This window comes from Amblyraja radiata, chromosome 38 (assembly GCF_010909765.2).
Source record: "Amblyraja radiata isolate CabotCenter1 chromosome 38, sAmbRad1.1.pri, whole genome shotgun sequence".
Taxonomy (NCBI): Eukaryota; Metazoa; Chordata; class Chondrichthyes; order Rajiformes; family Rajidae; genus Amblyraja; species Amblyraja radiata.
In genome coordinates, this window is record NC_045993.1 from 2,893,015 (window position 1) to 2,915,597 (window position 22,583).

Sequence of the window (22,583 nt, forward strand, 5' to 3'; positions counted from 1 at the left end):
GGAGGGGGAGGGGAGAGGGGGAGTGGTGGGGAAGTGAGAGAGAGGGGTGTGTGGGGAGGTGAGAGGAGAGGGGGAGGGGTTGGGAGAAGGGGTGAGGATGGGAGAAGAGGGGTGTGGGGGGGAGGGGAGGAGCAGGGAGGGGTGAGGATGGGGAGAAGAGGGGGTGTGGGGGGGAGGGGTGAGGATAGGGGGGGGGAGTGGGCAGTGGGGAGGGGTGAGGATAGGGGGGGAGTGGGGAGGGGAGGGGATTGAGAAACCATTCTTTCAATCCGCAGATGCTGCCTGACCCGCTGAGTTCCTCCAGCACTGTATTTTTTCACTCAGGTTTGCAGCATCTGCAGCCTCCGCTCACCTGCAGGTCCCTGGTGTGTGAGTTTCTCATCCTCTCCAGCTTCTGTAGCTCTGTGTTTGTGTCGTTCAACATCTGAGTCCTCTCCCTGTGCTCCTTTTCGAAGCGATGTTTGCTTTTCTGCAAAGGAAGAGAAACAAGTTGGTGGGGAGTCCAGGACCAGGGGTCACCGTTTAAGAATACGGGGTCGGCCATTTAGGACTGAGATGAGGAAAAACGTTTTCACCCAGAGAGTTGTGGATCTGTGGAATTCTCTGCCACAGAAGGCAGTGGAGGCCAATTCACTGGATGTTTTCAAGAGAATTAGATTTAGCCCTTAGGGCTAACGGAATCAAGGGATATGGGGGAAAAAGCCATGATCACATTGAGTGGCTGTGCTGGCTCGAAGGGCCGAATGGCCTACTCCTGCACCTATTTTTCGATGTTTCGTTGCTCAGGGGACTAGACCTCTTACGATGGTTACGGGTGCTGTCTGTACGGAGTTTGCACGTTCTGCCTGTGACCACGTGGGTTTTCTCCTGGTGCTCTGGTTTCCGCCCACACTCCAAAGACGTACAGGTTTGTAGGTTGACACAAAATGCTGGAATGAAGGAATTCCTTCACTCCAGAGATGCTGCCTAACCCGCTGAGTTACTCCAGCACTCTGTGAAACGTCACCTATCCATGTTCTCCACAGATGCTGCCTGACCCGCTGAGTTACTGCAGCACTCTGTGTCCTTTTGTGCATTTATCAGTTTCTGTTTCGGCAGCCAGAAGGAGAACGTGCAAACTCCACACAGACAGCACCCGAGGTGTGGCTGGAACCAGGTTCATGTTGTCTCCCCGAGATTGAAGCAGACTAATGAGGAGTGCGGACTCACAGTTATATAATCCACGTCCAGTTGAGTATTGCGTTCCATTTCGCGCAGCAGCTCATCGTTAAACCTCCGAAACTGCGAAGTTAAACGGTAGTTTAGTTTAGAGATACGGCACGGAAACAGGCCCTCCGGCCCACCGAGTCTTTCTTTTCCCCTGTAAACCAGCACCTGCAGTTCCACATTTTCCCCAACAATAACCAGGGATATAATCAGTGAAGTCGGGAAGTGTGACAGGAAGTGAGTAGCGGTACCTACAATTAGTTCCAGGTCGTTGTTGAGCTCCCTCTGTGTGTCCGCGATCTGTAATAGGATCTGACCTGGGCAACAAAAGAGGTCAACAAGTCAGTTCACAGGTCAAACATGCAAAGCTTAGAAGTTCCCAACCCTTCACTTCTCAACCCACCACAGCCATCAGGCTATTGAACTCAACTCAAACAAAACTCTGAACATTATCTGTAATAGCCTATTATCTGTTTAATTGCACTATCTGTTTTATTTATTGATGTGTGTATATATTTATACAATGGTATATGGACACACTGATCTGTTCTGTATTCATGCCGACTATATTCTGTTGTGCTGAAGCAAAGCAAGAATGTCATTGTCCTATCTGGGACACATGACAGTAAACTCTCTTGAACTTGAACTTCTAAGATGCCAGTTTAAGATGCCACCTCTGTCCCTGCCTGCTCACCGACCACCCCCCCCCCCCCTTTAAAAATATCCACTGACTTGGTCCCCATTGCCTTCTGTAGCAAAGGATTCCACAGATTCACCACCCTCCGACTAAAGACATTTCTCCTTGTCTCCTTCCTAAAAGAACATCCTTTAGTTCTGAGGCTGTGCCCTCTAGTCCTAGACTCTCCCACTAGTGGAAACATCCTCTCCACATCCACTCTATCCAGGCCTTTCACTGTTCACAGTCTGGGTGAAGGTGGCCTCTTTCTTTTAAAATCTTTTTATTGTTTTTCTTTCCAAAAAACCCCAAAAATAAAACATAAAAAACAGAGCAAAAAGAATAATGATAAACATACCAAAGATATTGATACATAGCAATCAGGATTACATTAATAACAGGTATAACCTAAATATGAAGCTGGAGAAACACAGCGGGTGCAGCAGCATCTATGGAGCGAAGGGAAAAGGCAACGTTTTGGGCCGAAACCCTTCTTCAGACCTAACTATGAGACCAGTGTCAAAATACACATTGAATATAGACTTCCCGGTCTCTATGTAAATATAGTTAAATCTTTAAAAGAAAACCTATAAGTGTAAAAGAAAATAAAGATGAAAAGACAAAAAGAAAAGGAAAAAAAGAAAAAACAAAACCGCCCTAAACTAAAGAAAAAAATAAATTAATAATAATAATAAAATAAGAATAAAAATAAAATAGGTGGTCTCTTACCCAGTATCTGTGACGTTGACGTACTCAATGCCTGCTCGCCAAACTTCCCGACTGCAACGAAGTACGTGTTGGCTGCTCCGGTCAATGCTGGAGAGAGAGAGCAGGACACACGCATTTAGTTTCCTCGTTTAGTCTAACTTGAGTTTAGTTTATTGTCACCAGTACCGAGGTATGTGTGAGAGAGAAGAGAATGCTATTTATTGTCATTCAAACCTAGGTTTGAACGAAATATCATTTCTACAGTTTTTTACATTACAAAACAATCCAAGACCCACAGTTTACATAAACATCCATCACAGTGAGTCTCCAACATCTCCTCACTGTGATGGAAGGCAAAGTCTTTATCTCTTCCCTTTGTTCCTTCTCCCGTGGTCCAGCAGTCCCACTGCAGTGTCGAGGTGAACTGGGGCTCCGATGTTAAAGCCCCCGGCGGGCGATGGTAAGTCCTGAGGCCGTTTAAGCCACGCCGGGCGATGTTAGGCCCCGGCTCCATGTCCTTCAAACCCGCGGTTCCAGCGGGAGAAGTCGCCGTTGCGGAGCTCGGAAAAGCGGTCTCCCACCAGGGACCTGCGAGCTCCCGATGTTCCCGTCCACCGGGTCTGCGGCCGGTGCCTCCGAACTCCAAAGTCAGGTCGCAGCCGCGCGCCACCACAGCTCTTCCCGCTCCGAAGTCGGCCAACTCCGCGATGTCCGTTCTGCAGGCTCTGCAACTGGAGCCCTCAGGTTAGTCCCGGCCGGAGGTCGCCGCCGGCTCCACGATGTTAGGCCCAACGACATCCGAGACCCGACAGGGAATAGTCGGGTCCCCGCACAGGGAAGAGATTTAAAACGGTTTCCCCCACAGCCCCCCCCCCCACCACCCCCCACATATACACAGCTAAAAAAATAAAATAAAAACTAACTCAAAGACATACATTTAACAAGACAAAAATAAACAAAGACAGACGACTGTAGTCGAGCCGCTGCCGCTAGGCGCTGCCACCTCCCACCTGGCGTGCTATCCAGTCAGCTGAAAGTCAATACATGATTACAATCGAGCCATTTACTGTGTATTTACAATACAAGGGTAGTGTAAGGTAAAGCCAGCTAAGTCCGAGGGTCTCCAATGAGGTAGATAGTAGTTCAGCACCGCTCTCTGGTTGTGGTAGGATGGTTCAGTTGCCTGCTAACAGCTGGGAAGAAACTGTCCCTGAATCTGGAGGTGTGCGTTTTCACACTTCTGTACCTCTTGCCCGATGGGAGAGGGGAGAAGGGGGAGTTTAGAGATACAGCGCGGAAACAGGCTTGGAGATTTGTACGTTCTGCCATATGACCGTGTGGGGTAGCTCCAGTTTCCTCCCACACTCAAGATAGCCACAAAACGCTGGGGTAACTCAGCGGGACAGGCGGCATCTCCGGAGGGAAGGAATGGGTGACGTTTCGGGTCGAGACCCTTCTCCGACACTCCAAAGACCTGCACCCAAATTGTTTGTGGGATAGTGCTAGCGTGCGGGGATCGCTGGTCAGTGCGGACACGGTGGGCCGAAGGGCCTGTTTCTGCGCTGTATCTAAAGTAATCAATGGCATTTATGCAGTGACAAAGACCTTTGTTCCGTGCTAAGGAGTGATTTTATTGCTGGAAGAGGCAGCTGTCCTAGGCACGATATTCTGATAAGCAACTCCGGCTTGCGAGGTCTCAGTGACCTTTGATCGGCCTATTTATAGACCAAAAATGCTGGAGTAACTCAGCGGGTCAGGCAGCGTCTCTGGAGAACAGCGGCACGGTGGCGCAGCGGTAGAGTTGCTGCCTCAGAGCGCTTGCAGCGCCAGAAACCCGGGTTCGATCCCAACTACGGGTGCTGTCTGTACGGAGTTTGTACGTTGCTGCCTTGTACACTCTGAGATTTAGAGGGATGAGAGAGGATCTTATTGAAACATATAAAATTATTAAGTGTTTGGACACGCTAGAGGCAGGAAACATGTTCCCGATGTTGGGGGAGTCCAGAACCAGGGGCCACACACAGTTTAAGAATAAGGAGTAAGCCATTTAGAACGGAGACGAGGAAACACTTTTTCTCACAGAGAGTGGCGAGTCTGTGGAATTCTCTGCCTCAGAGGGCGGTGGAGGCAGGTTCTCTGGATGCTTTCAAGAGAGAGCTAGATAGGGCTCTTAAATATAGCGGAGTCAGGGGATATGGGGAGAAGGCAGGAACGGGGTACTGATTGGGGATGATCAGCCATGATCACATTGAATGGTGGTGCTGGCTCGAAGGGCTACTCCTGCACCTATTGTCCATTGTCTATTGCTGTCTGTATGGAGTTTGCACGTTCTCCCCGTGTCCTGCCTGGGTTTTGTCCGAGATATTCGGTTTCCTCCCACACTCTAAAGACGTGCGGGTTTGTAGCTTAATTGGCTTGGTGTACGTGTAAATTGTCCCTAGTGTGTGTAGGATAGTGCTAATGTGCGGGGATCGCTGGTCGGCGCGGACTCGGGGGGGCCGAAGGGCCTGTTTCCGCGCTGTATCTCCTAAACTAAACTGAAAAGAAAAGTGGTGGACAAATGGTTAGAGATGAGAAGATAAGATGCCTCCTGGCGGGCCGAGGCCAGAGCCTCGTGGGTCGGAGCCCGGGGCCAACAGAGTCCATGGAGCCAGCGGCTGGGGCCGGGGTCGGGATCGGCGCCACGGAGGTGTCCAGAGAGGACCAGGCGGCGATGGTGGAGAGGTCGGGGCGGCGGCTGATAACGGCGCAGACGGACCACGTGGAAGTGAGGACGCCGCTGCGGGGAGGGGGCGGGGAGGGGGGGGGAAGGAACAAAGGAGGGGCCCGGCGTGGGGGGGGGGGGGACAGTCGTGAGGAAGGGGGAGGAACAATGGACAATGGAGTACCCGGCATGAGAGAGGGGGGGTGAACAATGGGGGAGCTGGAATGTGGGGACCCCCGAGAGGGGGAGGGGGGTGGGGGAGAATAATGGGGGGGGGTAACTTTGTCCCCGCCCTTTATGTGGCGACTATTTACATACCTTGTGTTCGCAAGCAAAGAATTTCACATGGGAGAGTAAAATATTAGAGTCAAAAGATTTATCGTCATGTGTCCCAGATAGGACAATGAAATTCTTGCTTGCTGCATCAGAACAGAATATGTAAACCTAGTACAGAACAGGGGATAAAAGTCCAGTGTATCTACTGTATATGTGTCTATATTGTCTTCATACTGTGTTTTTGATTTTCTGTTTTTGATTGAATTCTGTTTTTAATTTGTGTCTCTGTGATGTCTTTATTACTTGTTATATTCCGATTATATGTTATTCCGATTACTATGTAAGGTGTCCTTGAGATGTCTGAAAGGCGCCCATTAAATAAAATTTATTATTATTATTATTATATTAATTCACGGATAGAATAGTGAAATGTGAAGCTAGAGGAAGGAATATAAACATGTATATGGAAGTGGGGGGGGGGGGTGGTAAAGTAGAAATATGGTGCATTTGGGATATCCAGGTGGGGAACAGGGAAGGGAGGGGGGGGGGGGGTGGGAGCGATAGTGAGAGAAGGAAAATAGGGATTGTTGCACAAGTTAGGCTGCATTGGGAGCTGGACCGACTGTGAAGCTCTTCCAAACTTCAATATATCTATTCAGTTATCACTCACAATCTTAACGATCATCAAAATGGGAGCAGTATTAAACGTCTCAGCTGACTCTCAGTTCAATACTTACTTCTAAAGGCTTTAACGAAGTTGCTTCCCAGTACCACCAGATTCTGCAGCCCAGGGTTGAAGTGTTCCATGATATTCTGCAATTAAACACAAGGGCCTGGGTTACAGGGACCGATCGCTGCCAGCCCGCGGTTTACTCTGGCAGGCAGCGCCAGTCTGTATCCAAGCAGCAGGGTGGCCCAGCGGTAGAGTTGCTACCTCACGGGCCAGGGACCCGGGTTCCGTCCCGACTACGGGTGCTGTCTGTACGGAGTTTGCACCTTCTCCCCGTGACCTGCGTGGGTTTTCCCCGGGTGCTCCGGTTTCCTCCCACACTCCAAAGACGTGCAGGTTTGTCGGTTAATTGGCTTTGATAGAATTGTAAAGTGTCCCTATTGTGTAGGATAGTGTTAGCGTACGGGGTGATCGCTGGTCGGCACGGACTCGCTGGGCCGAAGGGCCTGTTTCCGTGCCGTAGATTTCCCCCCCACACTCCAAAGATGGCTGGTTTGCAGACAAATTGGCTTGGCATAAATGTAGTTATTATCCCTGGTGTATAGGATAGTGTTAGCGTACGGGGTGATCGCTGGTCGGCACGGACTCGCTGGGCCGAAGGGCCTGTTTTCACGCTGTATCTCTATCTGTAAACTAAACTAAACTCTTCAACTCTCCCGGTGGCTCAGCACTTCAACTCCCCCTCCCATTCCGAATCTGACCTTTCAGTCCTGGGCCTCCTCCACTGTCAGAGTGAGGCCCAGCGCAAATTGGAGGAGCAGCACCTCATATTTCGCTTGGGCAGTTTACACCCCAGCGGTATGAACATTGACTTCTCCAATTTCAGGTAGTCCCTGCTTTCTCCCTCCTTCCCCTCCCCTTCCCAGCTCCCCCACAGCCCACTGTCTCCGCCTCTTCCTTTCTTTCTCCCCCCCCTCCCACACCCAACATCAGTCTGAAGAAGGGTCTCGACCCGAAACGTCGCCTATTCCTTCTCTCCATAGATGCTGCTTCACCCGCTGAGTTCCTCCAGCATTTTTGTCTACTTTCGATTGTCCCAGCATCTGCAGTTCTTTCTTAAACACTTCAGTGAGCCCAAGCGAACTGCATTGGTCCCGTACAAAGGGTATTTGAATTTGAGACACAAGGAGAACGATAACGTTATAACTACAGGCTCCCGCCCCTGCCCATTGCCACACTCATAAGTTTATATGTGATAGGAACACAATTAGGCTATTCGGCAAACTCCACACCTGAGGTCAGGATCGAACCGTGGTCTCCGGCGCTGTGAGGTACCCGCTCTTCCAACTGCGCCAAGACTGCAAGAAATTGCAGCGAATTGTGGACGCAGCCCAGACCATCACACAAACCCAACCTCCCTTCCATCGACTCCATCTACACCTCACGCTGCCTCGGCAAGGCCAGCAGCATCATCAAGGACCAGTCTCACCCCCGGCCACTCCCTCTTCTCCCCTCTCCCATCGGGCAAGAGGTACAGAAGTGTGAAAACGAACGCACACCTCCAGATTCAGGGACAGTTTCTTCCCAGCTGTTATCAGGCAACTGAACCATCCTACCACAACCAGAGAGCAGCACTGGACTACTATCTACCTCAGTCATTACGACACAGAGTGATAGTGTGGAAACAGGCCCATCGGCCCAACTTTCCCACACTGGCCAACATGTCGGTGGGGAGGGAAGAGGAGAGGAAGAGGAAGAGGGAGAGGGAGAGGGAGAGGGAGAGGGAGAGGGAGAGGGAGAGGGAGAGGGAGAGGGAGAGGGAGAGGGAGAGGGAGAGGGAGAGGGAGAGGGAGAGGGAGAGAGAGAGAATGAGAATGCCGGGGTTACTTGGAGTTAAATACATCAACATTCTGACCACTGGGCTGTAAGCTGCCCAAGCGAAATAGGAGATGCTGTTCCTCCAATTTGCATTTAGCCTCACTCTGACAATGGAGGAGGCCTTGGACAGAAACATAGAAAATAGGTGCAGGAGTAGGCCATTCGGCCCTTCGAGCCTGCACCGCCATTCAATATGATCATGGCTGATCATCCAACTCAGTATCCTGTACAAGTCCAGAGCAAGGGGTCACAGTTTAAGGATAAGGGGGAAATCTTTTAGGACCGAGATGAGAAAAACATTTTTCACACAGAGAGTGGTGAATCTGTGGAATTCACTGCCACAGAAGGTAGTTGAGGCCACACAGTTCATTGGCTATATTTAAGAGGGAGTTAGATGTGGCCCTTGTGGCTAAAGGGATCAGGGGGTATGGAGAGAAGGCAGGTACAGGATACTGAGTTGGATGATCAGCCATGATCATATTGAATGGCGGTGCAGGCTCGAAGGGCCGAATGGCCTACTCCTGCACCTATTGTCTATGTTTCTATGTACCTGCCTTCTCTCCATACCCCCTGATCCCTCTATCCCAAGGGCCATATTTAACCCTCTTAAAGGTCAGTGTGGGAATGGGAAGGAGAACTAAAGTGTTTGGCAACCGTGAGATCAGGTAGATAGGTCTGAGCGAAACGATGGCCCAGTCTGCGTTTGGTCTCGCCGATGTACGAGTCCATGAGGGATACTTGATCATACAACCAACTGAGCAGACAAAATGGAAGGTCCACATCTTTGCACCTTGTTGGTCCAAAATGGATTAACGAGTGAACGACTGGATAGGTACGCAGCTTGGGTGGACTGTTAATAAATGATGAACTGTTAAACTGATAGGTTTGGGACGAGCAATTAACTAATGAACAGAATTTGATATTCTACCTGAATAAGTGGCGACGCTTTGAGCAACTTAAGCGAGCGGCAAGTGTCGGAAAATATCATCAAAGGTCTTTGCGGGTAGGGTTTCGCCATGTGAGGTGAGGTTTAATAATAAAATAATAATAAATTTTATTTATGGGCGCCTTTCAAGAGTCTCAAGGACACCTTACAAAAATTTAGCAGGTAGAGGAAAAACATGTAAGGGGAATGAAATAAATAGTAGAGACATGACTAGTGCACAAAGTAAAGACAGAATTCAATTCAAAACACAATATGAGGCAAAAGGTGATGGGGAAAAGTTTAAATAGGAACCTGAGGGACATTTTTTTTTTTATACATGGATAGGACAGGTTTCGAGAGATATGGACCAAACGCGGGCAGGTGGGACTAGTGTTGCTGGGATAGGTCTGAAGAAGGGTTTCGGCCCGAAACGTTGCCAATATCCTTCGCTCCATAGATGTTGCTGCACCCGCTGAGTTTCTCCAGCATTTTTGTCTACCTTTGTAGCTGGGACATGTTGGCCGGTGTGGGCAAGTTGGGCCAAAGGGCCTGTTTCCATGCAATATCACTCATTGAGTTTGCAGTGAATGCACAGGCAGGCTCTAACACTTATAGAGTCACAAACAGCACGGAAACTGGCCCTTAGGCCCATCTTGCCCATGCCGGCCAACATGCCCCATCTACATTAGTCCTCCCTGCCCACGTTTGGACCACATCCTTCTAAACCTATCCGATCCTATCCATGTACGTGTCCAAATGGCTTTGAAATGCTGTTATGGTTGCAGCCTCAGCTACCTCATCCAGCTTATACATAGATACATAGAAAATAGGTGCAGGAGTAGGCCATTCGGCCCTTCGAGCCTGCACCGCCATTCAATATGATCATGGCTGATCATCCAACTCAGTATCCCGTACCTGCCTTCTCTCCATACCCCCTGATCCCTTTAGCCACAAGGGCCACATCTAACTCCCTCTTAAATATAGCCAATGAACTGGCCTCAACTACCCTCTGTGGCAGAGAGTTCCAGAGATTCACCACTCTCTGTGTGAAAAAGTTTCTTCTCATCTCGGTCCTAAAGGATTTCCCCCTTATCCTTAAGCTGTGACCCCTTGTCCTGGACTTCCCCAACATCGGGAACAATCTTCCTGCATCTAGCCTTGTTCTGTATGTCCACCCACCTCTGTGTGGAAAAAGTTCCTTCCCCCCTCTCACTGAAAACCTACTTCTTCTGGTTCTCGATTCCCTGACCCTGGGTGAAAGAAACCGGAGCACCCGGGGAAAACCCACGCAGGTCACGGGGAGAGGGTACAAACTCCGTATAGACAAGCACCCCTAGTCAGGATGGAACCCGGGTCCCTGGCGCTGTGAGGCAGCAACTCTACCGCTGCACACACCCCCCCCACCCCCCCCCCCCTCCTCCCCGTGCCGTCCCTTACCTGGTAGGTGTTCAGAGTTGAATAGTAGACTTGGTCAGTCGTTTGAGCCATGGTCCAGAGGTGGGGTTGAGGGGGGGGGCACAAACAAACGTCAGGGGCAGTCTTGCAAATGTGCCTCTCTTCCCCACTCTGTGCGTGTGTGAAGGTTGAGACTGCAATGACAGTCCAGATGTACAGAGGATCATACTGTTAATAATTTATCTGGCGGTAACTAACCTGATCCTTGCACCCTCTCCCCCTCCCCCCCTCCCTCCCTCCCTCCAGACAATCCGGATCACTTACCTGTGTAACCAGCCAGAATAAAATAGAATAACACAAGGAACTGCAGGTACTGGTTTACAAAAGAAAAAGCACAGAGTGCTGAAATAACTCAGCGGGTCAGGCAGCATCTCTGGAGAACTTGGATAAGCAACGTTTTGGATTGGGATCCATCTATATGTCGTTCTTCAGACTAAAAAATATGCTGGGACTGCAAAGGATGTTAAATACTTAGTAGCTGTTTTATTTGTGGGATTCAAAGGTATTTTATTTCCTCATCTTTTTCCCTCTCTCTCTCTCTCTCTCTCTCTCTCTCTCTCTCTGTGTCTCTGTCTCTCTCTGCCCCGTCTCTCTCTCTCTGCCCCGTCTCTCTCTCTCTGCCCCTCTCTCTCTGTCCGAGTCTCACTCTCTCTGCCCACCGTCTCACTTTCTGTCACCCCGTCTCTCTCTCTTCTCTCTCCTGTGACTGTTTGCAGAAAGTACCGATATACTGTGACTTGTCCCAGTGTGAGATGTCTAGGTGTCGGCAGTGGATGCCACAAAACCTCCGCACCTCATCAGAACCTCAGCTGCCAGCTGTCTAGCAAAACTCCCCGCTTGCTAAGCACCTTGTTCCGTTTCAGACACCAACCCAAACACTCTGTGATACACATTCACACCTGTCACAGGTAACCCTACAAAAAATAACCTGCTGACGCACACACACACACACACACACACCAACACCCACACCCACACACACACACACACACACACACACACACACCCACACACACACACACACACACACACACACACACACACACACACACACACACACACTCTTCAAAAAACTGCCACTGAAATAGATTCCAGAAATTTTTTTAAAAATTCTATTTCCATGCAACACAGACGGTGACCATTCAATCCCTTGAGTCGATGCTAGCTCACAGAGCAATCCTGCACCACTGCGCCAGAGACCCAGGTTCGATCCCGATCACGGGTGCTGTCTGTACGGAGTTTGCACGTTCTCCCCGTGACCCGCGTGGGTTTTCTCCGGGTGCTCCGGTTTCCTCCCACACTCCAAAGACGTGCGGGTTTGGAGGTTAATTGGCTTCAGTAAAAAAACAAAAATTGTAAACTAGTTTAGTTTAGAGATACAGCGCAGAAACAGGCCCTTCGGCCCATCAAGTCCGCACCGCCCAGCGATCCCCGCACACTGACACTATCCTACACACACTAGGGACAATTTACACATATATCAAGTATACAAACCCAAGCCAATTAACCTACAAACCAGCACGTCTTTGGAGTGTGGGAGGAAACCGAAGATCTCGGAGAAAACCCACACAGGTCACGGGGAGAACGTGCAAACTCCGTACAGATAGCACACGTAGTCGGGATCGACCCCGGGTCTCTGGCGCTGTGAGGCAGCAACTCTACCGCTGCGCCACGAGTGTGTAGGGCACCCCTCAACACTCCAGACCAAACGATCATAGAAACATAGACAATAGGTGCAGGAGGAGGCCATTCGGCCCTACGAGCCAGCACCGCCATTCAATGTGATCATGGCTGATCATCCAGAATCAGTACCCCGTTCCTGCTTTCTCCCCATATCCCCTAACTCCGTTAGCCCTGAGAGCCACATCTAACTCATCCACCTCATTATCAGCTGGCCATAACCATGGAATTTGTCCAGGAAAGCTATAAAGAGGTTTAGACAGTATAGCTTACAGAATAATAAACTTTGCTTATTTCGCAATAGCTTTCTGAATGAGTTTAATTTAAATGGCAAGCCAAAGTTCAGGGCTCTCCTCTATTTAACAGGATAGACAGCTGTCTATTTTCTACCGGTGCGGTGGCACAGTGGTAGAGTCACTGCCTCACAGAGACAGAGACCCAGGTTCGATCCTGACTACGGGTGCTGTCTGTACGGAGTTTGTACCTTCTCCCCATGAGTTGCGTGGGTTTTAGACAATAGACAATAGGTGCAGGAGTAGGCATAGAGCCAGCACCGCCATTCAATATGATCATGGCTGATCATCCCCAATCAGTACCTCGTTCCTGCCTTCTCCCCATATCCCCTGAGAAAAACATTTTTTACACAGTGAGTGGTGAATCTCTGGAATTCTCTGCCACAGAAGGTAGTTGAGGCCAGTTCATTGGCTATATTTAAGAGGGAGTTAGATGTGGCCCTTGTGGCTAAAGGGATCAGGGGGTATGGAGAGAAGGCAGGGATGGGATACTGAGTTGGATGATCAGCCATGATCATATTGAATGGCGGTACTGGCTCGAAGGGCCGAATGGCCTCCTCCTGCACCTATTTTCTATGTTTCTATGACTTCGCTATTTTTAAGAGCCCTATCTAGTTCTCTCTTGAAAGCATCTAGAGAACCTGCCTCCACCGCCCTCTGAGGCAGAGAATTCCACAGGCTCACCACTCTTTGTGAGAAAAAGCGTTTCCTCGTCTCTGTTCTAAATGGCTTACTCCTTATTCTTAATCCGGTTTCCTCCCACACTCCAAAGACGTGCAGGTTTGTAGGTCGGAGGTAGGTTCTCTGGATGCTTTCAAGAGAGAGCTAGATAGGACTCTTAAAAATAGCGGAGTCAGGGGATATGGGGAGAAGGCAGGAACGGGGTACTGATTGGGGATGATCAGCCATGATCACATTGAATGGCGGTGCTGGCTCGAAGGGCCGAATGGCCTACTCCTGCACCTATTGTCTATTGCCTATTGAATGGGAAAGTCAACAACAGTGAATGCTACTGAAGTTAAACCTGTATCTAACAGCAGACAGCACCACCTACCCAGTGTCCTGTGTAACTACAAGAGGTGGGAGCAATATTATTGCCGATGGTGGGGAACATTGGACAAAGGGCCGATTTCCAGATGGTGGTGGATGGAGGGTCGGGTCGGTGAGCGGGCTGGGACACGGTTGAGGCTTTGGCAAAGTGGGCCGCTGGAGGCCCGGCAGCAGCCTGGGGAATCGCATGGATCAGGCCCCGCTGAGGCCGAAGATCGACACAAAATGTTGGAGTAACTCAGCGGGACGGACAGGCGTCATCTGTGGAGGGAAGGAACGGGCGACGTTTCAGGTTGCCACCCACTGCCGCCAAAGCACGTTCCTTTAGGAAGGAGATGAGGAGGAATTTCTTTAGTCAGAGGGCGGTGAATCTGTGGAATTCGCTGTGGAGGCCAAGTCTGGATATTTTTGAGGCAGAGATAGATGGATTCTTGCTTAGTATCGGTGTCAGGGGCTATGGGGAGAAGGCAGGAGCGGGAGGGAGGGAGAGATAGATCAGCCATGGTTGAATGGCAAAGTTGACGATGGGCTGAATGGCCTAATTCTGCTCCTATCGCTTATGACTTGTACGTCTTTGGAGTGTGGGAGGAAACCGAAGATCTCAGAGAAAACCCACACAGATCACGGGGTGAACGTACAAACTCCGTACAGACAGCGCCCGTAGTCGGGATCGAACCCGGGTCTCCGGCGCTGCATTCGCTGCAAGGCAGCAACTCTACCGCTGCGCCACCGTGATCCTAAAAGCTTTTGTTGCGTGCTAACCTGTCTACTATTCCTACACTACAATCAGTGGACTTTTGAACCTATCTACACTTGTCCTTATCTGTAGTCTCATTTTACTGGATTGTCAGCAGAACGTACAGGTACAAAGACGTACAGGTTTATAGATTAATTGGCGTCAGTAGAAATGGTAAACTGTGCCTAGTGTGTGTGTTGGATAGTGTACGGGGATCGCTGGTCGGCGCAAAGAACGGTGAATATTAGTGAACTTGGCCTCTCATTGGGAAATTGGGGTGATAACATTTGTACGGAAATGTCAAACCTCTCATGGGGGAGCTATGGAGTGAAATTTTCCAGGATGTCCATTTCGCTACAAACCTGTCCTATCCATGTACCTACCTAATCACCCAGTGGACCTAATTAATAACCATTTTCTGTTATTTGCACTTTATCAGTTTATTTATTCGTGTGTGTAGATATTTATATTATGGTATATGGACACACTGATCTGTTCTGTTGTAAATGCCTACTATGTTCTGTGTGCGGAAGCAAAGCAAGAATTTAATTGTCCTATACAGGGACACATGACAATAAACTCACATGAACGTGAACTTGAACTTGAACCTCACGGGCCTGTCCCACTTGGCGATTTTTTAGGCAACTGCCGACGACTGTCATAGTCGTAGCAGGTCGCCGAAAAACCGGCGACAACCTACGACAGCACCTACGTCAGGAGAAGTCGAGCTGCGCTCATTGGCGTCAAGCACACGTTGAAAATTTAATGGCAACCAGAAGGACGCTACGACTTTTTGTGCGACTGAGGAGACTACACCTGGCGAACATGTGGCGACAAACTAGTCATCTGTAGTTGCCTAAAAAATCGCCTAAGTGGGAGAGGCCCATAACTGTTTCTTACATTTCGGGATAGTCCCAGCCTCAACTACCTCCTCTGGCAGCTCGTTCCATACACCCACCACCCTCTGAAAAAAATGACCCCTCAGACGCATAGTAAATCTTTTCCCCTTCACCTTAAACCCATGTCCTCTGGTCCCCGATTCACCAACTCTGGGCAAGAGACTCTGTGCGTCCACCCGATCTATTCCTCTCATGATTTTGTACACCAATAATAAGATCTCCGCTCATCCTCCTGCGCTCCAAGGAATAGCGACCCAGCATGCCCCAACCTCTCCCTGTAGCTCACACCCTCTAGTCCTGGCAACATCCTCGTAAATCTTCTCTGCATCCTTTCCAGTTCATAGAAACATAGAAAATAGGTGCAGGAGGCCATTCGGCCCTTCGAGCCAGCACCACCATTCATTGTGATCATGGCTGATCGTCCCCAATCAATAACCCGTGCCTGCCTTCTCCCAATATCCCTTGATTCCACTAGCCCCTAGAGCTCTATCTAACTCTCTCTCAAATCCATCCAGTGACTTAGCCTCCACTGCCCTCTGTGGCAGGGAATTTCACAAATTCACAACTCTCTGGGTGAAAAAGTTTCTTCTCACCTCAGCTCGACGACATCTTTCCTATAACTTGGTGCCCAGAGGTGAATGAGATGAGATGAGATGAGGATGGTCATCTTTTATAAATTATTACGCTTCCATGAAGACAAAATTCCCCTTCTTCTGGTCCATTTAGATGGGTTAATTTATTTAATCGAATCACATCGTACAATATTAGTACAAAATCATGTTTCATGAACAAGTCGACAGTGGCCGTATTTCCAGCTTTAACTGCCCTCTTTACATGGTTTAAATTAAAAGACTTTGCTGACCAAAAGGCACAGTTTGTCTGTAGCTCTTCCAGAGACTTAGTGAAGCAGCATTTATCCGCAGCCTTCGTAGAACACGACAAAATGAACGGCAAACATTCAGATGCTTTACAAAACATAAGGAAGGCTGTCAGTTCTCTGGGGAACAGGGTTAGGTGGCGTTTTAGGTCGAGACCCTTCTTTAGACTGATTGAAGGTGGGGTGGGGGGGGAGAGAAGAGAAGAAAGCTGAAGAAGGGGGCGAGGCAGGACAAAGCTTATGGGTGGCCGGGGGGAATAGAGAGATATAACAAGGCATATTAGATCATTCTGCAAGGTTACCTTTGCTGCTTAATATATCCTGACATTTTATAAAACTCACACTGACCGATGATGCAATGACGAGTCCACCACTGATATCCTGCCACCCTTGGTTCTCTGATTATCCGTGTTGCCGGGGCAACAGAGGTCCCGGCCTCCGAGAGGGACCGGAATGTTCCGCCTCGGCCGCTGGGGGGGGGAGGGAGGGCGAGATACTGGCCCGCGGAGTCGGCTGTGGGAATGGATCTGCTGGCTCCAGCCAGGCCGGGGTTCTAGAGTCCCGGCCAGAGGGGCAACAGACCCATCGATCTGCCGTGGAAGTCCCGACGAGGTCAGCCTCGGCACCACATTTTCCAGGGGGGGATTTTGAGTGTGGATTAAAGGAGGTGCCGGACATTCGGTGGTGGACATGTACAATGTACCATTGACAGCTCTGATATACAACTGCAGACGGCTCCCGGATTCTCTTCCCTCCAAAAGCTCAAAGGCTTCCAACTGATTCGATAAATACTTGTGGGGATCTTTGGCCAGATCTGCCTTCCTCTCACCAGAAGCATCCATCAGCAGCAATCCCTGCCTCGTGTAACCCCCCCCCCCCCCCCCCCCCCACCCCACCCAAAACCCTCAGCCAGAATAAGACTCATTAAAATTAAAATAAATCAGAAAAAGACTGATGTTAGATTCACATTATTGACCAGGGGTGGGAGATTGCAACCTTCACGTGGTCCACCCTGTTTCGACTAACGCAATCAACCCGACATGCACAAACAAATAGACGTGGTGTGTTGTTAGAGGCTGTGCACGGCACACACAAGAAGAAGAAGAACTATTGACCAGAATCCTCTTCGTTTCTTCTTGACTTCATTTTCGCAAGGCACCAAACTCTCGAACGCAGACACAAAAAGCTGGAGTAACACAGCGGGACAGGCAGCATCTCTGGAGAGACGTCACCCATTCCTTCTCTCCAGAGATGCTGCCCGTCCCGCTGAGTTACTCCAGCTTTTTGTGCCTATCTTTGGTTTAAACCAGCATCAGCAGTTCCTTCTTACACAAACTCTCGAAGGCATTCTGTGTTTTTCTTGGGTTAAGGTGCTGCAAGGTACCATTATTTAGTGTTAAAAAAAAGAATAAATATTAAATAAAGGGTAAAGAATTCTGGCAGTTCGAGCGACAACGGTATTACGTTTTAGTCACTGATTCAGTCAGTTAGTCAACAATCGATCTTCATTCCCCAAATATCAAGCACTTAACAGAAGGCGGGCAAGTTCTTTGATTCTCTCCCTCTCCTGGTGGATGTAGATTTGTGTATCCCACAGCATGTTGACTAAAATAGCATCGTCGATCTCATCCAGCATCACGTCTGTCTTCAGCTGAGAGTTCAGCCTGCAAAGTAACAACAAACCAAATCAAACTCCAGCCAACAACATCATTTCAAGAGAGAGTTAGATTTAGCTCATAAACCCCTGTCCCACGGTACGAGTTCATTCCACGGGTTCTCCCGAGCTTGCCCTGATTCGAACTCAGAGATTTACGGTAATGGCCACTCGTCGGTACTCGGGGCTCTCGTGGACATTTTTCAACGTGTAGAAAAATCTCCACCAGTCTTCCCGTGCTTACCTGCCGTTAGCGAGTCTTCCCGAGTACCTGCCGTTAGCGCTAAGTGACGTCCCCGAGCTCCGACGTACCCGCTACGTTAATTCTCCGTGCTTACCACGAGTTTAATTTTTTTTTTAAACTCGGGAGAGCTCTTGGAATGAGCTCGCACCGTGGGACAGGGATTTTAGGGCTAATGGAATCAAGGGATATGGGGAATAAGCAGGAACGGGGTACTGATTTTGGATGATCAGCCATGATCATATTGAATGGCGGTGCTGGCTCGAAGGGCCGAATGGCCTACTCCTGCACCTATTTTCTATGTTTCTATCCATACGGCTCCTTCTCACAGTATTAAAACAGATTGCTCTGTTCTTTGAGGGAAGAGGTTCTGTGAATATTAGTTCAATTTAGTTTAGAGTATGGAGCGAAGGAATAGGCGACGTTTCGGGTCGAGACCCTTCTTCAGTCTGAAAAAGGGTCTCGACCCGAAACGTCTAACTAGGTTAGAGGCAATAGGTTTGAACTGCCTGCCTGCAGCTCACACTGTTATTTGGATTATTAATGGCCTGTCCCACTTGGGATGACACGCAAAGATATTGTGAATCCCAAAATCCTGGGTCACTGCCTACACCACCACGCCTCACCACGTGCCATGTGCGCGTGATACGTGCGTCGTGACACGTAAATGGTGTCGCATAAATGACGCGCAAAAGAAGTTGTACAAGAAATGTAATATGTTGCATATTATGATTAAGATGTATGTACATTGCTTCTAATAAAATAACTCTGAGGTTAAAAATAAATAAATAAATAAATAAAGGGTGCGCAAATGACACTCAAGTGGGACAGGCCCTTTAATCCCAGAATGTTTGCTGTTGCTAATATCGAGGAAGATATGCTTTCTATGCTCCTATTTCATGACGTCCTGCAAAGCCGTATCGCTTAATTCTGCCCCATACAACTTATGAACTCATGAACGTACTGCAGGATAGCAACATCAAGCTCAACATTGAATTTGCCAGCTGGTTAATTCAATGCAATATGTACCTGAAGTATAGAATGTCCACCATTTCACACCAAGCTCTGGCTCGATCCACAGCTCTGCCATCAGAATCAGTGCACTGTAGACCAGACGTTAAAGGTTACATTAATAGTTGCTGCAGAGTCATAGGGTCATGTTTCAAAGTTACAGCAATGTGGCTTGTTTTGGGGAGGCGGGGGGAAAGCAAAGGAAGGGCGATGGCAAAAAAAAAAACAATATTTCTCAGGAAAAAAAGTGTAAAATGAAGACATTAAAAATGCAGTTAGAATTATGGAGACACTACACTATTACATACTGTACACACAATATTACACACACATATACACACACACGGTCCATGTAAACGAGTGTGGTGAAAGTGAGCATGCTTCTATGATTTATACTCACACAGTCGACCACCATCTTGCCCAGCTCGCGGGCACCAAAGACAGTCTTGGCCAGCTCCCAAGGGTTGGATGGACGAAACACATCAACAGAAGACACAGGCACCTGTGGGGGTTTCCCCGTTCCAAGTGAAACCACGATGCCTAGTTTCTTCACCTGACCTTCTCTGCCCTGCACAGTGAACACATTTTAATTAGAAAAACATCTAGACTCTCAAAAGCTGAAACCATCCAGAATTCCTACCCTTCTCCCATCGGGCAAAAGGCACAGAAGTGTGAAAACACACAGCACGAGATTCAGTGTTTAAGAAAGAACTGCAGATGCTGGAAAAATCGAAGGTAGACAAAAATGCTGGAGGAACTCAGCGGGTGAGGCAGCATCTACAGAGAGAAGGAATAGAAACATAGAAACATAGAAAATAGGTGCAGGAGTAGGCCATTCGGCACTTCGAGCCAGCACCGCCATTCAATATGATCATGGCTGATCATCCAACTCAGTATCCCGTACCTGCCTTCTCTCCATACCCCCTGATCCCTTTAGCCACAAGGGCCACATCTAACTCTCTCTTAAATATAGCCAATGAACCGGCCTCAACTACCTTCTGTGGCAGAGAATTCCAGAGATTTCCCCCTTAAACAAAGGGGGATCATGGCTGATCATCCAACTCAGTATCCCGTACCTGCCTTCTCTCCATACCCCCTGATCCCTTTAGCCACAAGGGCCACATCTAACTCTCTCTTAAATATAGCCAATGAACCGGCCTCAACTACCTTCTGTGGCAGAGAATTCCAGAGATTCACCACTCTCTGTGTGAAAAATGTTTTTCTCATCTCGGTCCTAAAAGATTTCCCCCTTATCCTTCTTCAGATACTTCTTCAGGATAACTCAGCGGGTCAGGCAGCATCTCTGGAATAAAATGGATAGCTGACGCTATCTTCAGGCTGAGAGTAGGGTGGGTGGGGGCGAGAATAGGTATAGGCTAGTGCTAGTGTGCGGGGGGATCGCTGGTCGGCGTGGACACGGTGGGCCGAAGGGCCTGTTTCCGCGCTGTATCTCTAAACTACACTAAAAAACTTTTTGTACCTCATCCTTTATACAGATGAGAATGAAGGGCCTCTTTGCACTTTATGTTTAATCTTCGCTGAAACAAAGTAGGCAGATACATATTTCGTCACCAACGCGGCTTCTTGTGAGGGAACGAACGGGAAAACCAAAACGTGGCCACAAGGGCCACATCTAACTCCCTCTTAAATAGACATTTCCGTAATCCACGTTTTAATTGTGGGGGTTGGCAACAAAAGCTTTTCACCGTACCTCGGTACACGTGACAACAAACAGAACCAAAAGGATCAAAGCCGGCACTTTGAGGCAGCGGCTTTAGCAGAAGGGAATTAAAAACTAAATGAGACGTACCTTTCTCTTCAGGTTCTGATTGTACTCATGTATTTCAGTCATTGCATCCAGTGTTGGGTTATTTGCAAGAAGCCCCCCATCCAGAAATCTGCCCATGGGCCGGAAGTACGTTGGGGCTGCACCACTACAACGAGCAGCTCGCCACACCAGCTGGTCTGTTTAGAAGAAAGACAACGACAAAGGCTTCAAATCACATTCAACATCAGTGTGAAGAAGGGTCTCCACCCGAAACGTCACCTATTCCTTCTCTCCAGACAAGCTGCCTGTCCCGCTGAGTTACTCCAGCTCTTTGTGTCTATCGTGGTTTCAAATAGCCGTTTAGAGAGAGTCATAGAATGATACAGCGTGGCCCTTCGGCCCAACTTGCCCACACCGGCCAACATGTCCTTTTTCAAGGGAGAGTTAGATCGAGCTCTTAAAGATAGAGGAGTCAGGGGATATGGAGAGAAGGCAGGAACGGGGTACTGATTGTGGATGATCAGCCATGATCATAGTGGATGGCGGTGCTGGCTCGAAGGGCCGAATGGCCTACTACTGAACCTATTGTCTATTGTCCCAGCTACAGTAGTCCCACCTGCCCGCGTTTGGTCCATATCCCTCCAAACTGTAATATCCATGTACCTGTCTAACTGTTTCTTAAACGTTGGGATAGTAACAGCCTCAACTACCTCCTCTGGCAGCTCATTCCATACACCTACCACCCTTTGTGTGAAAAAGTTACCCCCTCAGATTCCTATTAAATCTTTTCCCCTTCACCTTGAACCTATGTCCTCGATTCACCTACTTTGGGCAAGAGACTATGATCTATTCCTCTCACGATCTAATACGCCTCTCTAAGTTTATAAGCTACTCATTTTAAAGTCTCCGACCTTTCACCGACAGGTTGGGGCGCCCCTTTCACCCCCACTCTCGACACACTGTGGGCAATGTACAGAGGGCCGATTAACCTACAAACCCGCACGTCTTTGGGATGTGGGAGGAAACCGGAGCACCCGGAGAAAACCCCACAGTGTGGTCACAGGGAGAACGTGCAAACTCCAGACAGACAGCACTCGAAGTCAGGATCAAACCTGGATTTAACCCCACCCCCACCACCATCCGCCCCCCCCACCTCCCTCCTCGATCCCGACTACTGGTGCTGTCTGTATGGAGTTTGTGCCTTGTCCATTCTATGCATGTCCATGTGCCTATCTAAGAGGCTCTCAAAAGCAACTATCCTGTCTGACTCCACCACCACCACCCCGGCACCTTGGTCAAGACACCGACTATTCTCACATTTTCTCCTTTAAACTTTGTCTCTCGTCTTATAAAATGAATAAGAAAACAGTCAGCCTTGGATATTTCTGCTGACAACATTTCTAACATGCTGTACATTCCTAAAACAAAGCCTAAGGAAATTCCATCTCCATTGCAGCACACATTCTTAGACAGTCTTACATCTGGGATTGTGCATTTAAAAATAAACACACGCACACCATTTTTTTCTTCCTACGTTTAAAAGAAACCTATCTGTGGCACCGACTGCAATTTTAATTGTTGTAGCTCAGGGAACAATATTCCAGCATCTGGGAAGCCCGCCAGCTTTTGCCACTGTTTATGGGAGAATAGAAGCCGGCACGGTGGTGCAGCGGTAGAGTTGCTGCCTCACAGCGCCAGAGACCTGGGTTCCATCCCGGCTGCGGGTGCTGTCTGTACGGAAGTTTGTACGCTCTCCCAGTGACCTGCGTGGGTTTTCTCCGAGATCTTCGGTTTCCTCCCACACTCCAAAGACGTAGGTTAATTGGCTTGGTGTTTGTGTAAATTGTCCCTGGTGTGTGTAGGATGGTGTTAACGT

The 22,583-nt window shown here is 48.9% G+C and overlaps 2 protein-coding genes across 7 annotated transcripts in view; both read right to left on the bottom strand.

Annotated features, from left to right (window-relative positions):
- The window catches only part of baiap2l2 (BAR/IMD domain containing adaptor protein 2 like 2), a 28,265-nt gene extending 17,577 nt beyond the window's left edge, over nt 1-10,688 (bottom strand). For 3 of the 4 annotated variants that reach the window (XM_033013379.1, XM_033013377.1, XM_033013378.1), the window contains exons 1-6: nt 10,481-10,688; nt 6,308-6,383; nt 2,612-2,698; nt 1,462-1,523; nt 1,210-1,281; nt 353-469 (exon numbers count right to left, since the gene is read on the bottom strand). In XM_033013379.1, coding sequence (XP_032869270.1) covers nt 353-469; nt 1,210-1,281; nt 1,462-1,523; nt 2,612-2,698; nt 6,308-6,383; nt 10,481-10,531 — 465 coding nt within the window. In that variant the 5' untranslated portion in view covers nt 10,532-10,688. The remainder of the gene's footprint in view (nt 1-352; nt 470-1,209; nt 1,282-1,461; nt 1,524-2,611; nt 2,699-6,307; nt 6,384-10,480) is intronic. The other variant, XM_033013376.1, reaches the window with a different exon arrangement.
- A 6,251-nt stretch (nt 10,689-16,939) lies between these two features.
- Nucleotides 16,940-22,583, bottom strand: part of pla2g6 (phospholipase A2 group VI) — a 38,739-nt gene continuing 33,095 nt past the window's right edge. For all 3 annotated transcript variants that reach the window (XM_033013059.1, XM_033013057.1, XM_033013058.1), the window contains 4 exons: nt 20,750-20,904; nt 19,340-19,507; nt 18,958-19,031; nt 16,940-17,697 (listed from right to left, as the gene is read on the bottom strand). In XM_033013059.1, coding sequence (XP_032868950.1) covers nt 17,553-17,697; nt 18,958-19,031; nt 19,340-19,507; nt 20,750-20,904 — 542 coding nt within the window. In that variant the 3' untranslated portion in view covers nt 16,940-17,552. The remainder of the gene's footprint in view (nt 17,698-18,957; nt 19,032-19,339; nt 19,508-20,749; nt 20,905-22,583) is intronic.